Source organism: Saccostrea cucullata, unplaced genomic scaffold (genome assembly GCF_032062105.1).
Source record: "Saccostrea cucullata isolate Sc308-1 unplaced genomic scaffold, CSIRO_AGI_Scuc_v1 ctg14814, whole genome shotgun sequence".
In the NCBI taxonomy this organism is placed as follows: Eukaryota; Metazoa; Mollusca; class Bivalvia; order Ostreida; family Ostreidae; genus Saccostrea; species Saccostrea cuccullata.
Window position 1 is genome coordinate 1 of NW_026918532.1, and position 14,162 is coordinate 14,162.

The 14,162-nt window shown below is 32.1% G+C and overlaps 1 protein-coding gene across 1 annotated transcript; it reads left to right on the forward strand.

Annotated features, from left to right (window-relative positions):
• Positions 1-19: 19 nt before the first annotated feature.
• LOC134267539 (deleted in malignant brain tumors 1 protein-like) lies at positions 20-1,230 on the forward strand. The gene is made up of 2 exons (XM_062749741.1): positions 20-472; positions 1,091-1,230. The coding sequence occupies exons 1-2, from the start codon at positions 58-60 to the stop codon at positions 1,228-1,230; spliced, it is 555 nt and encodes a 184-aa protein (XP_062605725.1). The 5' UTR covers positions 20-57.
• Positions 1,231-14,162: the final 12,932 nt, after the last annotated feature.

The window sequence follows — 14,162 nt, forward strand, 5'->3', positions numbered from 1 at the left end:
AAATTTGGGAAAGTTTCCTTAAATGATCTCACAAACAACAAAATTAAAGAAATTGAAATGCATTTAATTGAGACCAGCAATCTGACTCTTCATTTGAATGAAACATTCTTAAAAGTTGCAAACAACCTTACGGCATCATCGATACGCGGACTGCCGTTTTGCACGGAAACGACCAATGAAATAAGAAAAACATTAAATGAGACAATTCAAAATATATCATCTGCAGATGATGATATATCCCAAAACTTTAGAAACATTAGGAGCAAAATAAGCTTACTGGAATCGGATACTTTGGCACAGCAGAGTATCAGTATCAATTCTCTTACCGGAGATGTGTCGAGTTTGCAAACATCGCTTCAGAATATCCAACAGTTGGCTTCAGATCGCAGTTCAAGACTAACCGCCATTGAATCACAACAGAGATCTTACAATATATCATTGAATACTATTTCAAATGGTTTGAAATCATTTAGTGAGTATACATAAATGTTTTCGTCAATTTTGTCGGTTAAATTTATTGTAGTTGGTTATTAAACTAAAGAATTTCACGAGTAAGAGTTTGTAATTACGATTTATTTTTTACGATTTCGAAGTACGGGGTACAGGAGAAAATCATATCACAATTTGGCCCCTATTGCTCAAAACCCATACTTCCTTAAACTAAACCTTCGCAACATGTTCGAGATTATAGGTAAGCGGCTGTAAGGTGTCATTACTACATGTAGGGCGTAGCATTTACTATTTCATATGTTACAGAAAGTCAAAAGTTTTAACCTTATATCTAACTGACACTTTTTAAAACCCTCTTGAAACAATTTTTTTCTATATGCACATAATTGATTTTTTAAAAAGAAACTGTTATCAAGAACATATGTTATCTATGCTATTAATTTCATTATCATACATCTAACATTAAATAAATAAAGTTAAAAACATTGTCAAAAAATACTAATGATCCTCGCTCTCTATATTTCTGAGATTAAGACGTAGCTCAACTGTACATGTGCGTTTAATGTGTTGGTAGAGCTGATAATTAAACAAGAGTTACTACATTATGGTATAATATTTTAATATTTTTTTTATTTTATAGTTAATGTACGAATCACTGCTGGTGGGTCTACCTACGGGAGAGTTGAAGTATACTATGATGGATCATGGGGGACTGTTTGTGACGATGCCTGGGACGATAATGATGCACGAGTTGTTTGTAGGATGCTAGGTCGCAGGTAGAAGTGTTTTATAGAAATATTTCTTACAAGGCCTGCCGTCACTGTAGCTCAGTCGTTAGAGTGTTCGAATGGCGTCTGCAGCTGATCTACGTCTAAAAAAAGCAGCTGTTCCAAGCGCTCAGCATTTTGAAGTTAATGCTGCTGGTCATTCTTATAAAACCTTAAAAACCGAGGCCATGTATCACGATAGGCGTTGTCATGATAAAGAACCTTGTGTTCTGAGTAGCCATAAAAAGGTTTAAATTTGATGCCTTTCAGCTTCTCTGGTACTTGACGTGTTTATACGAGTGAACAATTCTCGAAATGGACGAAAAGCATCAATTAATCAATCAATTTTACATAGCCTTATTCATCCAAAATGTCGAACCTGAACCTATGAAAATTTGTACAAAATCATTTTAGTCGTCCGCGTGTCCAGTGGTAAAGCATCTGCGTTAGCGTTGAGGATTGGATCTTTAAGGATGTACAACACACCTACCCCAAAAAATTCCTGTCGTTTAATTTTCGTTATTTTTTTATATTTAGTACATGACTATATATACTGCATGTATGCATATTTTTGACAAAATCGTTACGAGTGGTTTTAGCGCCTAGTATTAGTAAACAATTTGCAGTTCCCCCCTTTAGTTGTTTACAAGGAGAGAAAATTTTTAATCAAGAAGGACTTTAACCTTGAAAAAAAACCACCTCTAGTATCATAAATGTCAAATTTCATTGGCTTATTCCTTTAACCATTTAACACAAAAACATAGTCATCTTTTTGATTTACATATCATCAAAACAATTTTTAAAGAACTTGGATGAAAAACTACAATTTTAAAACTTGAAAATTGCCTATTTTTCAAATTCAAAATTTTTTTGTGAAAAAACCTGTCGTTTAATTTTGGTAAAAAATTTCTTTAGGTAGCTGGTAGGAACCAAAATAAATTTTTTGTATAATTTATGTACGACCAGTATTTGATTTAATAGCGGAGACTTCCCCCTCCCCTTCTCAATAAAAAGATATATTGCGGGTTCCAGACGGTCAACCAAGCCTCTTTCTTTATTTTCACTAAGATATTGACAGTTGTGAAGGAAAAACTTCAAGAGTACTGTGCAACAATATATTTTTGAAGTGGTGCAAATCAGATGGGGGAACTTAAAAATTTAAAAGTTCCTATGTGAACAATTTGAAATGTAGAATTTTTAGGCAATTTTTGACATACCCTTATCAAGAAAAGCCCTTCGTAAATTGACTTACTTGGTCATTGGTCGTTCGCAAAATTATTTTGTTTAAAGTCAAATATACTGTATTGCACACAGAAGTACTCTGAAGTTGACATTAATATCTTGACTTTCTGATTGACAGGAGACCGGGTCTTCAAACTACTCTTTTTATATGTATCAGGAAAAAATTACTGAAAGATTTTAGTGTTTAGTCCATATACAGAATGCGTTATGCATTCCATATCACATGAAACCTGGAGAAAACAAGTTTTGTTGAACTTGAATATGTTGATTTTTAATTTTATTTCTTTAATTTTATTCATTAAAAAAGTAATTTCCATTCCCTGTGATACGATAATCACAGAGAATACACACATATTTCATACTTAATATTTTACTTGAAAAAGACGTATGTAAACAACTAAGCTTTATGATAAATGTGATGACATTTGCATTAGATGTCAACTTCCCTCATGATACCTTCATATGCATATATGGATTTTGTATTCAATGTCGATACGCTTTTAAAGTTAGAATGAAAATTTCTAAAACGATGTTAATTATTGACAAAGTTGATAAAACAGGAATATCTTCATCTATTTCAATTTATAACAAATCCCATATTGATATTTTTTAAAATCTTATAGGCTACGTTTTGTTTTGATTAAGTCAGGAAGGATGTTGACAACCTAAGCTACATGTTGACAGTTGCATAGTTATCAAAGTTACGATTTGCTGCAATAAGGATATTCATAAAGGGATATATTTCAGGACAAGTGAACAACTTTTTTCAATTATATACTTACATTGTTTATATGAGGTCTATAGTACTCAATTCTCGAATTTATCAGGTCTACACTGTAAATGTATCTGATTCTGTGGAAAAAAAAAAGGGAGGAAAATGAACATCTACATTTTTAGAGTTGTTCCTCTTTGATCAGTAAGGGTCTGAGATAAACATCGATTTTACTGTAAAAAGTTTTTTGTTTATTCATTGTTGTTTTATTTAATTAAAGAAGAAAAACAAAACATGATTTATGGCGTGCATGCACAAATTGTAATGAAGATCATTAATGGAATGTTTATATAGCCACGTTTGTAAATAATGAGAATTTTGGCAATGTAAAATAAAATTTTCAGAATAAAAAAAATGTTGCGCTTTGATCAAGATTACAATTTATTGTATATGTAATGAAATGAAATAAACATTAAGGGATATGGTATTTCATGTCTTGCTTTTTACGGAGTTTAATCGGGTTTATTAAAAAATACCTAATGTAAAAACTTATTGATTGTATAGGTACGCACAATCACATAAAGCCCCATATCCCAATTTTCTTTCATGATTGATATACATCGGGATCGTTTTACTCGTCGTTTTGACGCTTTATTACTTTTACGTTAAATTTGACGTCACGAAAACGTTCAATTGAAATCGCAAGAGTTATCTCCCCCAGTGTGTTGTACGTCTTATAAAAAAAAAATGCCAAATGTCCAATCACTACTCCGCCATGTAGCATTTATCTGTTTTTGCTCTCTTAAATATTCCCCACTTGTTAATATTAAGTGGTACTTTACTCTTAAAAGATGATCGCGTACAAGGATTAACGCTGGTCGATGAATGCACTAGAAACTAGCAATAACAACAATGATTTTTTTAAAACTGTGAATAAAACTTACAAGCACTAGCATCACAAGAGGGGAGAACTCGGTCAGAAATTGGAAAAAATGTCTTATATATTTATACTAAAGAGCATTCCTAACTCTTTCACCATTAATTTTGTAAACAAATATAACAAAGCTTTGCTTCAAATTCTCAATAGTTTCAAGCGGTGAGAAGCTGGGAAACAAGGGCTATTCGGATGAACGATAGGATATTTAATTTAAACAATTTTTTTAAACGATAGAATATGGGACTTTGTAAATTAGAACAATGTAAAATCCCATATGAAATTTTCAGTGTACAATGGATTTAAATTTATCATACCCCCCCCCCCCCTGGTATAGAAAATAAGCAAGCGGATATACTGTATAAAAAAATTATAATGTGCTTTGGGGTACGTCTTTGATCCGCAACTACTCTTATACCACTGACTGAAATTTAATGAAACTTCCGCAGAATCTTTATTACATAATGCCATTGTGCACCTCCTATTTTACTTTTTGATCCTACGCATATTTTGGGTTTCCCGGCCACAGCAAAACATGGACTTCGCCATTATGACGATGTGGGAGGCGGGGGGTAAAAAAGCTTGGTAGCTCAAAGATCACCCTTTATTAGTTGAATAACATTTTAAAATCTATATTCATATTTTTATTTCACAATTATTTTAAATTATCAATAATTGTATTATAATTTAGTGGGTATTTCAGGGACATCAGATAATGAAACATGAATCTATTGCTTAAAACACTCAATACAAAATTTACCATAAGATGTTACTTGCGTAAAAACAGTTGATACTGTGAAAATAGCAAAGGTATGCAAGAAACAGACAGATCATAAATGCAATTTTGTTAAATATTGACTAGGAAATAATTCCTTGTGTCTCTATCAATTCCGTGTTCGGACAAATCAGAAGTAAATTTCTGCTAACTACATTGTCAGTATATTCTTGATGGCAAAAATTTCGATATTTCTTAGAACAAGGAGCTAGTTTCATTTTAATCCAAAAATTAAATTTCTTCATGACAGCCGGGACGCCATTGGTATACCAAAAAGAAATTCGGATATTTTGTTGAAAGACACTGCCTAAAAAAGAAAGATATTAATAGAAATTCACATTATCATCAGCTTCACAGATCTTGTGACCTTTTGACTTTTTTCTATTTCCAAACTTGAAACAAAATTCAGATATAAGAAACAAGTATTGCATAATTATATGATACTTGTGGGCATTACATGCTAGTGTACGATAAGGGTCATATCAAAAATTATTATAAATATAATCAGAAATTAGATAAAAAAAATTTTAGAAACAGATATTTAATCAAAAGACATTTATAAGTAAAATCATGATTACATTTTGTGGCAAGTCTTGTTACAATCTATTTATACATAGATGCCCTGCGGAATTATTTAATCACTACGTCCCTACCGGGATTACCTCCGCTGTTTCAATTTCTTCTTATGCCCCCACAGGTGACTGTGCTGCAATGTTCTTTGAAAGGCTCCGCTTAACTGTCAGTGTATGCTGATTTTTAGAAATAAAAATAAAATAAAATGAATTCTTAAAATTTTAGAAATAATCTTTGAAAAGAAACATGAAATTATCCCCTTGGCCGTATCGTTGAACTAAATATACATTCATGCATGTCGAATGTCCAAGTTTTGAATTCAAGATATTTTTTCCATGAAATGATAATCTATTTAATCAAAACTAACATTGTCCGAAATTCTTACCCGCCACTAACGCGCAAGGTGTATATATATATGAATGGTTTTTAGTTCATTGTATTAATACAATGAGCTGAAAACTATTTATTGCACCCACCTGACCTGTAAATTTCAAGTTTTATAAATTGATGTTCATGCATAATAGACACTTGTAAGCTAGTTTCGCTGTCCTTTAAAAAAGGAATACGTGTGCAATACGTGGACCATATTCATGCTTTTCTAACCGAAATTCAATTATCAAGAAATTTTCTAGGTATAGTGAATATTCATGTAGGTTTGTTCATATTTTCCACAATGATCTGCCTACTTATGACTGATTGTAGTCTCAAAGCAACATTGTTAAATTTTATCTCCGATTGGCGGCCTTTAGTTTTGTCAGTTTCAAAACTCGGGCTATTTTGATACATGTAACCCCTAATGGCTATAGGACTTGACACCTGGGAAAAATAAAGATCTGATGGTTCACGTGTATCACAGCTCTGTACAACGACGATTTTTTGTTGGACCCCCCCCCCCCCACACACACACACATTAAAAGGCGTTGCTATATATAGACCTCTATCAAACGGTATTGGATTGCTGAAATAAAAAAAAAAAAATATTTTGAGAGCCTTGATGCACAAAACTAATACCGGTGAAAATTTTTTCTATCTTTTAAGAGCTATCTAGAACTAGTCAATGAATGACGTTTTAAATTCAAATTGTTAAGTTACATGTATCTATATATTGTAAGTTCTTCCTACTTTTTAAAATGCTTCTACCATATAATTAAGGTTTAGTTTGTGTATAAAGTATTTGTATAAGATGGAAATTCGGATCCGTAAATGAATATGTAAATGCAATATGCGGATTTTAAAGGCTATTTCCGAGTGATTGGCATATTCTAATTCGAATCGGGCAAATTATTTTAATTAAGGGCAAGTTAACAATGGTGCGAACTCTCTAGCCTGGTACCCGAGGCCTTTCCAAAGTGCACTTCGGAAGGTATCGGGTACCAGGCTACGAACTCTGAACTCTCCATCATTCTCGCGCATGCGCAGCACGTCGTTTGCCCATGGCATCCGGTTTAACCTCGCTTATATTTTTACTGCATGGACCTCAGGGTCCACGCAAAAACAAATTTTCGAATTTCACTTTATTTATTTTATTAATACATTCTTAAAATTAGGAATCAAATGAAGTGAATGTTTTATTATCAAAATAAATGTTTCATCAAAATCCTGTTGCTAGCTATGATAATCATAATGCTCTTATTTAGTTTGACGTATACATCTCTATTCCACATCACATCGGATATACTGGTGGCTGTGGAGGTGGGGAGGTGGATGCTGAGACTTCGCTTTCGCTTTCCCTGTCTGTGAACGCACGTTTGGAATTTTTGCGTTAGGGCATAATCCACCTCCAAACTATGAATAAATATCGAATTAATATGGGGTTTTCATTATTCATATCTCATGCTATGATTTGAAATACAAGTAGGTGTCAAAGGATAAATAAAGAAAAAGGAAATACATATAATTATATTCATTTTTACAATATATATACGGTATATTTTCTAAACTATTTTTAATTTAGAAAAAAATATGTAACAACTTGCCCTTAATTTCCCTTTTCTTTTCCAGTGTCTCCCTGACGCAGAAACTGTACTTTCCTGTCTTTTTCTTTTATGCACATGTTCTCTTTTATCTTTTCTCTGACTATTTTGTTGTCTATGCCAAAATATAAGCAAACCTGACAGCTATGCTGACTAGAATAGTAAAAATAAAAATTTGTGAGTTAAGAATTTGAAACTTTCTAACAAATTGGAGCACATATAAAAAGGAACATTATTAAAATTTGAAAAGGCTGTTTGCCATAGAAAAAAGAACCAAGTGAGCATCCTTCCATGTAAAAGTTTTAATTGGCAATGTATTGCTGATCGAAATCACAACCTTTTTCTTTTCCATTATGTAATTAACTGTGCCCCTAACGTCGAATTTTCGCAATGTGTTGTGCTGGAACGTCTTCGGTGATTAAAATGAACATCCACAAGTGGTGCTTATAAAGTTTAAACACCTCTACGATTTGGCCAAAGGGTAGTAGATACTCGTTGTCCACATTTTGTTCACACCACTGACCAATTAAATTCCATACAGAGTTTAAATTCATAACTGCAATGTACATGTATATCAATTATATCAAATTTCTGACGCATTTTAGTCAAAAATCTACTTTCGCTTTTGACCTTATTTTGTGTATAGTAACTTATCTAATTGTGTAGAAAACACCGTTTACAAGTAAATATTTACATTTGCAAATGTTTTCCTTTATATAACACTACTGAAGGCAAGCGTTTTTATAACTGTGTAAATACAGGTACGGGGTCAAGAGGTTGTAGATGTGCGTTTGGATAAACGTTCGACGTAATTTCTCTGTGACGTCATAAAGGGTCGACGCGGGTTTAGTGGATTGCATACATGCCGTTTGGTTTGAAAAATTAACGCATTCACACGTTAAAGGTAACAATCAGGCAAATATAAAGTACGAATAAGTCACAAATGTAAATATAAGTAATTAGGTATCATTTTTTGAGTTTTATTAAGATGTAAAACGGGTTGGCACATTATCAAATCTTCCATAAAAGCCCTTCGGGCTTTATGGGATTTGATCACGTGACCAACCCGTTTTACATCTCAATAAAACTCAAAAAATGATACCTTATTTCTTAAATATACTAATCTTTTTTAACCTTTTCAATTTTTTAATTCTCTATTTACATGTCAAGACTAATATTCTAAACTTAATAATCTTGGATAACCCCGAAAACAGGAATATTGTCTAAATATGGCGAGGATTGCAAAGGAATACAAGATAAAAGATGGGTCACATTTATTTGATAGGTTAAACAAATTTAAATGAATCTTCTTACTTTTTAGACTTTGTTTTGCCCATTTCTCCAAAATGTTTCCTCCTGATGTGCTTTTTATAGATCTAAGGTACACGCTGATGCAATAGGAACAAAAATCGATAGATTAAAAAAAAACAGCTGTGACAACCCACATATACCTGGGCCTGCACCTCGGAAGCATTGAAAAATAAACTTTAAAAATGCAACAGTTCAGTACAAAAGTAACTTTTTAAGATGACCTGAAGGAAGTTACTCGCACGCAACAATGAATGATGTTATGTAAGAGGATGAATAGAAAACACAACTTATATTATGCAGTCTTTTATTGCAGTTTTTTATATCTTAGCTATATACTAATAATTTTCACAAGTCTCTTTCTATACTGTGTTCTACAGATATCTTAAAAGAAACACATGATTTCAACGCAGTGTGTTACTTTAAGTCAACATCAAGACATACATATAACATATCATCTATATGAAATAACACAGTTATACCTGCTTTAAGGGAATTGTGATTAAGATGACTGTTTGTATGTTTTATAATCAATGAAACAATTAGCTTTAAGCAATTTAAAGCAGAAATTAAAAATAAAAGGAATCCTTAAGACAAAGCAGGGATCGGGGGCCGTAGTAGAATGAGCATCCCCTATCGACCATATATACACACCGTGCGCCTCTTACCTTTGGCAAGCAAGGAAGGATATGGAGATAACGAATAGTATTCAATCTCAAAGTCCATAAAACAATACAAAATAGGAGCAGAGCAAACTTTGACCTCCGAAACATCAGAAGTCTTTTCGATTTTTTTTTTCAATAAGGAAACTTTAATTGTCTGGTTTGTCGGAGATCAAGTGCATCAATGATAGTTGAAACCTTGAAACGTGAGATAATGTATAATAGGCGTCACACGCTATGCAAATTACTCCTTGTGTCTAACTATTCTTGATGGTCTGGCATACACAACAAAGTAGAAAATGGTTTCTTATACCAAAGTCACATTTAAGCCGATGGTCAGGCGAACAAATTTTTCTCCATTTAGAATCGTCGGTTGAAAAACATCGCCCGACAGTATTATCGATAGAAGGGAAGCAGTCTTTATTTTTTGATAATAGTGATATTTTGCAAAAATTGAATAATTCTAAGTCGTCAGACAGTATCCAGTTAATCGTTTGCTTAACGCGCAGTTTGATTTTCACCGTTGGCCTACATTTACGAAAGATCGAATTAAGTGTCTGCTGATGGTTGGACGGTCGGTCGATGATGAAATGTTGGTCAGCAATCTATTTAACGACCGCTTCATTTGTAGGAATCAACCACCGATGCAGAAAATATCATAACATGGCTCCACAGACACAGAATTGGTCGGCCGGCGAAAAAAGAGGTGACAAAATGGGAAAACAGCGGCCGATGAACATCCAGTAGTCGCCCGAAGAATTTTTTTTCGTTCCTTAATCGATTTTGGAAATGTGACTTGTTTATCTTTTTACATTTTGTCTCATTAAAATCATGCAGATTTCAGAGAAATATTCTTCTCCATCAATATTAATTAATCAACTTATCAGTGAGTTAGGACTTTTTTATTGATGTTTATACCGAAATAAATAACTTTGGAATTTATGATTCCTTCTTAAGATGGTGGAATTATATCACACTATCTAATTACGGAATATCTCTGACATCAAATTTAATCTTTGATGACAAAGTAAAATAAGCTTTTAAAGATCCACCACTGAAACAGAAAAGCTGAAAATATTTTATAACTGCAGCTTAATAACTGGACATCAAATACGTAAAATATTATACCCTTTGACTTTGTCCAAACGAACTTAGTACAGAGTCAAAGCATTTTTCTGATTCCATTTACTTTTATTAGTTTCTTAATAATGATTTGATTACGACAAAATAATCCAACCTCTGCACGTTATTTGCAATTAAATCTTTAGTAGGTCACATTTTTTTCATTTTATTAACTTTGGCAGATCGATGAAAAATATTAGGTTAACAAGTTCAAAGGTATAAATCAATTCTACAAATCTTCAAAAATAATTTTGAGTTATTTGAAATATAATCTCCTAATAATAATGTCTACATATAGCTTGACGGACAAGTAATATCACAATATTCCCCCAAAAGTCGGTCCCACTTACGAAGATAAAATAATTTATTGCGAATCTCAACCCAGAAATTCAATTTATTTACGCAGGTAGATAAAGATATCTCAGATGTTTAAATAACTAGGCCTGGTAACCAGGTATATATTTAGAGTGAAAACAAAAAAGTAAAATCTAATATGTGTAGGATATTAGGAAGGCCATGTTGGAAGTAAAAGTAAGACAATAATATTTAGAAGATCTAACATGTTGCAAGACATTAACCCGACTGTTGTCATTAATGACCTCAAGTGTAGTTAAATACATTTATTAGAATATATGAAAGAGCAACAAACTTCATATTATACTTTTTATATGAATTATACAGCATTACAAGGAAATAATGATACTATACTAGTTTAGCACATATTTCTAGAATAAACTACAAAATGCAACGAATTGACAACGTGTGATTGAAAATTTAAAAATGAGTCATTTTCGAAAATTGACTTTTAATTTCCGCAATTTATGCAGTTGTATTGAAAATTTGAACCCCGGAGACTTCGATAGACACAAATTAGCAATAAACAAGTATATCAACTTCGACGAAAAATCGGTACACGTGGCAAGTGTTTCTTTGCCAACTGCTCGGCACTCTGAAGTAAAAGTTTCAGGTCTTTAAGATTAGACCTTACAAACTGAGGCTCCGTGTCAAAGTGTTGCTCTTCACCGTTCAAAGACCCTGGATGCCAAGAAAATGTCAATTTGAAACTCTTCACAGGCTTTTGATGATGTCTCTATATGGTAAAAAGTAAAATAACTACAATTAATCAAATAAATAAATGTGATATGTAGGCAATGATACACTGGTTTTGGTGCGTTATTTTAGAGGTTTTTTCCTGAAGCAAATTGCGCTTTACAGTTAAAATAAAAAAAATGGGACTGCACATACTATAAAAAAAAACTAAGCTGTTTCTTTTTTAGAAAACTTCTAGGGACAGAAAAGGCAATCCAGTCAAAATTATTTAGGCAAATGGGCACAACAGTCTTGCTTTATTATAACTCAGTGTCAATTATCAACAATAGATAAACGTAAACGTACGATCAGTACAAAAAATTGCTGCTAAGATTAACAGTTTTATACTTTAAGAATATATTTCAGACATCTAACAGGAAATAACATAACAACAACAATAATAGTTCATTCAACGATTTGCCAAATTTACATCGCCTGTAAGTATTGCAGTATTTCATATTTTCCAAAGAAATGATAGATACATATCATAGCATTATTGTAAATAATAGCCTTTATGTAATATATGATGTATTACAGTAGTTTTATTGTTTATTTGAATCTGTTATAAGCATTTCCCTTGATAAAAAGTTTTTATTATCCAATCGTAGTGCGTATTCAAATCACGTGACACATCAAAGCGTTTTTTCACCTATCTAGACGTAGAACTGTTTTGAGATGTTTACTCACCCTCTGTCCCCCTTAATACCTCTCCATGATTAAACCGTTTAAGTCTATTCATATTTGTAATTTATCATGTAATTTATGCTTGTGCTATCTTTCTTGCCATGTGACAACTTTTTGTTTTGTCAACTTTATGGTTTAAGTATTTTATTTTTTTATTGGCAGCTTTTGTTTTGACAACTTTGATGCAACGTCAGGAATTGCTACTCAACGTTGTAACGTCAAAACGACGTCAATATGAATTGTTAACGAGCAGTGTTTAAATATGTTTTTATTACTTCTTAAAGAATTACATGTAATTCCATTGAAGTAATTATTAATAGTAATTTGTTGACAGAACTTTGGGTAAATATACTTTTTTCGATAAAGCAGATCATCAAAACAAATTACGCTGTATTTTTAATTTTCTATCATTGTTTTCTCTCTTGCATATGAAAAGAAAATTCTGCACTTGCATGGATTTAAAATTATAACTACATTTGTATGCGATAATCGTTTATGGTGACCTTTTTTTAAAAGAAAAATCCACAGAAAAAACAATCTAAGAATACAGAGAGGTGATAATCAAACATTAACATGTTAAGTATGAAGGGTAGAGCAATAGGCAAATAAATTATTAGGAAATGCACATTGACGTTTGTCCCAACTCGTGCACTCTTAGAACGTCAGAGTCATTTTAAGCAGCTAGGGACATTTAATTCTGCAAGACATTTCGATTATGCTTGATTACATACTTCAGCGCCTGGAAAATTTTCGTTATGTTTTTGGAACAAGTTGTTTAAAAGTACTCACTGTATGTCAGTTCAAATTTGTAATTTTTACCGGCAAAATTTTCTTTTTTCACTATGGAAAATGCGTTACACTAAATTTTCATTAAATGGGACATCTTGCAGGACTTTTATTTCAAAGGATGTGGGTATCTATTCTCTTAACAAAGGTTGTCAACAAACATAAATATGTCTAAATATGATGTAAGAGAACAATCCTGTAAAATATCAAAGAGATACGAGAAGATTTTTCAACTTTTTTTCTAGAATAAACTCCGTTGAAGGTATTTGTCTGTTACAACGGGACAAGACAAAAATTGACGTTATTCCGGAATATAGTAGTCTGCCAGTGTGTACATACCTTGTAATATTACTTCATTTTGTTACATTATCGGTGAGAAAAAATCCTTTATTTTCATATAAAACACTACATGTTTATTATCAAGACTGTACTGCAAATGTAAGCTGAAAACGGATTAAGCGTATTATTTCCTATTAGTAGCAATTCCTGACGTTACGTCTTTGTGGTCTATGTACTTTTTATTTGTAAATATTTTTGCCAAACTGAGAATTCTTTGCAACAGGGGAGATACCATTCATTTGCCAAATTTATTGATCTTTGTACTAAGGAAATAGCCCAGTGATCTCCCCTTAACTATATTTGTGTTATATACTATTCTCACTCAACACACATAGTCTTTGTTATATTTCAACTATTATAGCTATAACCTAGCCAGATCACTAGGATTATATAATATATATGTATATATTTATTAAATATGTATACGTAATTGATGAATCGCCGCTGATACATTGCGACAATTTGTTTTCTTATGGTTATTAATAAATTATATAGTAAATGTGTAAATGTTGGAAGAAATAAGATTATTATTCAAACTAGTTTTACGAATAGATTTTAAATGTTAACATTAATTCATTAAATATAATTTTTCATCAAGTGTTTGAATAAGTTAAATAGAAAACGATTTCAATAAGTAGTCTTGCTCTTGACATGTTATTTACAAAACTTTTTTTCTCAGATTTTTGACGAACAATGATCTTATCAAGATAGAAAGAAAACACATGTATTGATTTGCAATATGTAAT

Coding starts and splice junctions, on each gene's coding strand:
- LOC134267539 (XM_062749741.1), top strand. CDS start 58: ATGCATTTAATTGAGACCAGCAATCTGACTCTTCATTTGAATGAAACA. Junction 473..1,090: donor AAATGGTTTGAAATCATTTA/GTGAGTATACAT, acceptor TTTATTTTATAG/TTAATGTACGAATCACTGCT.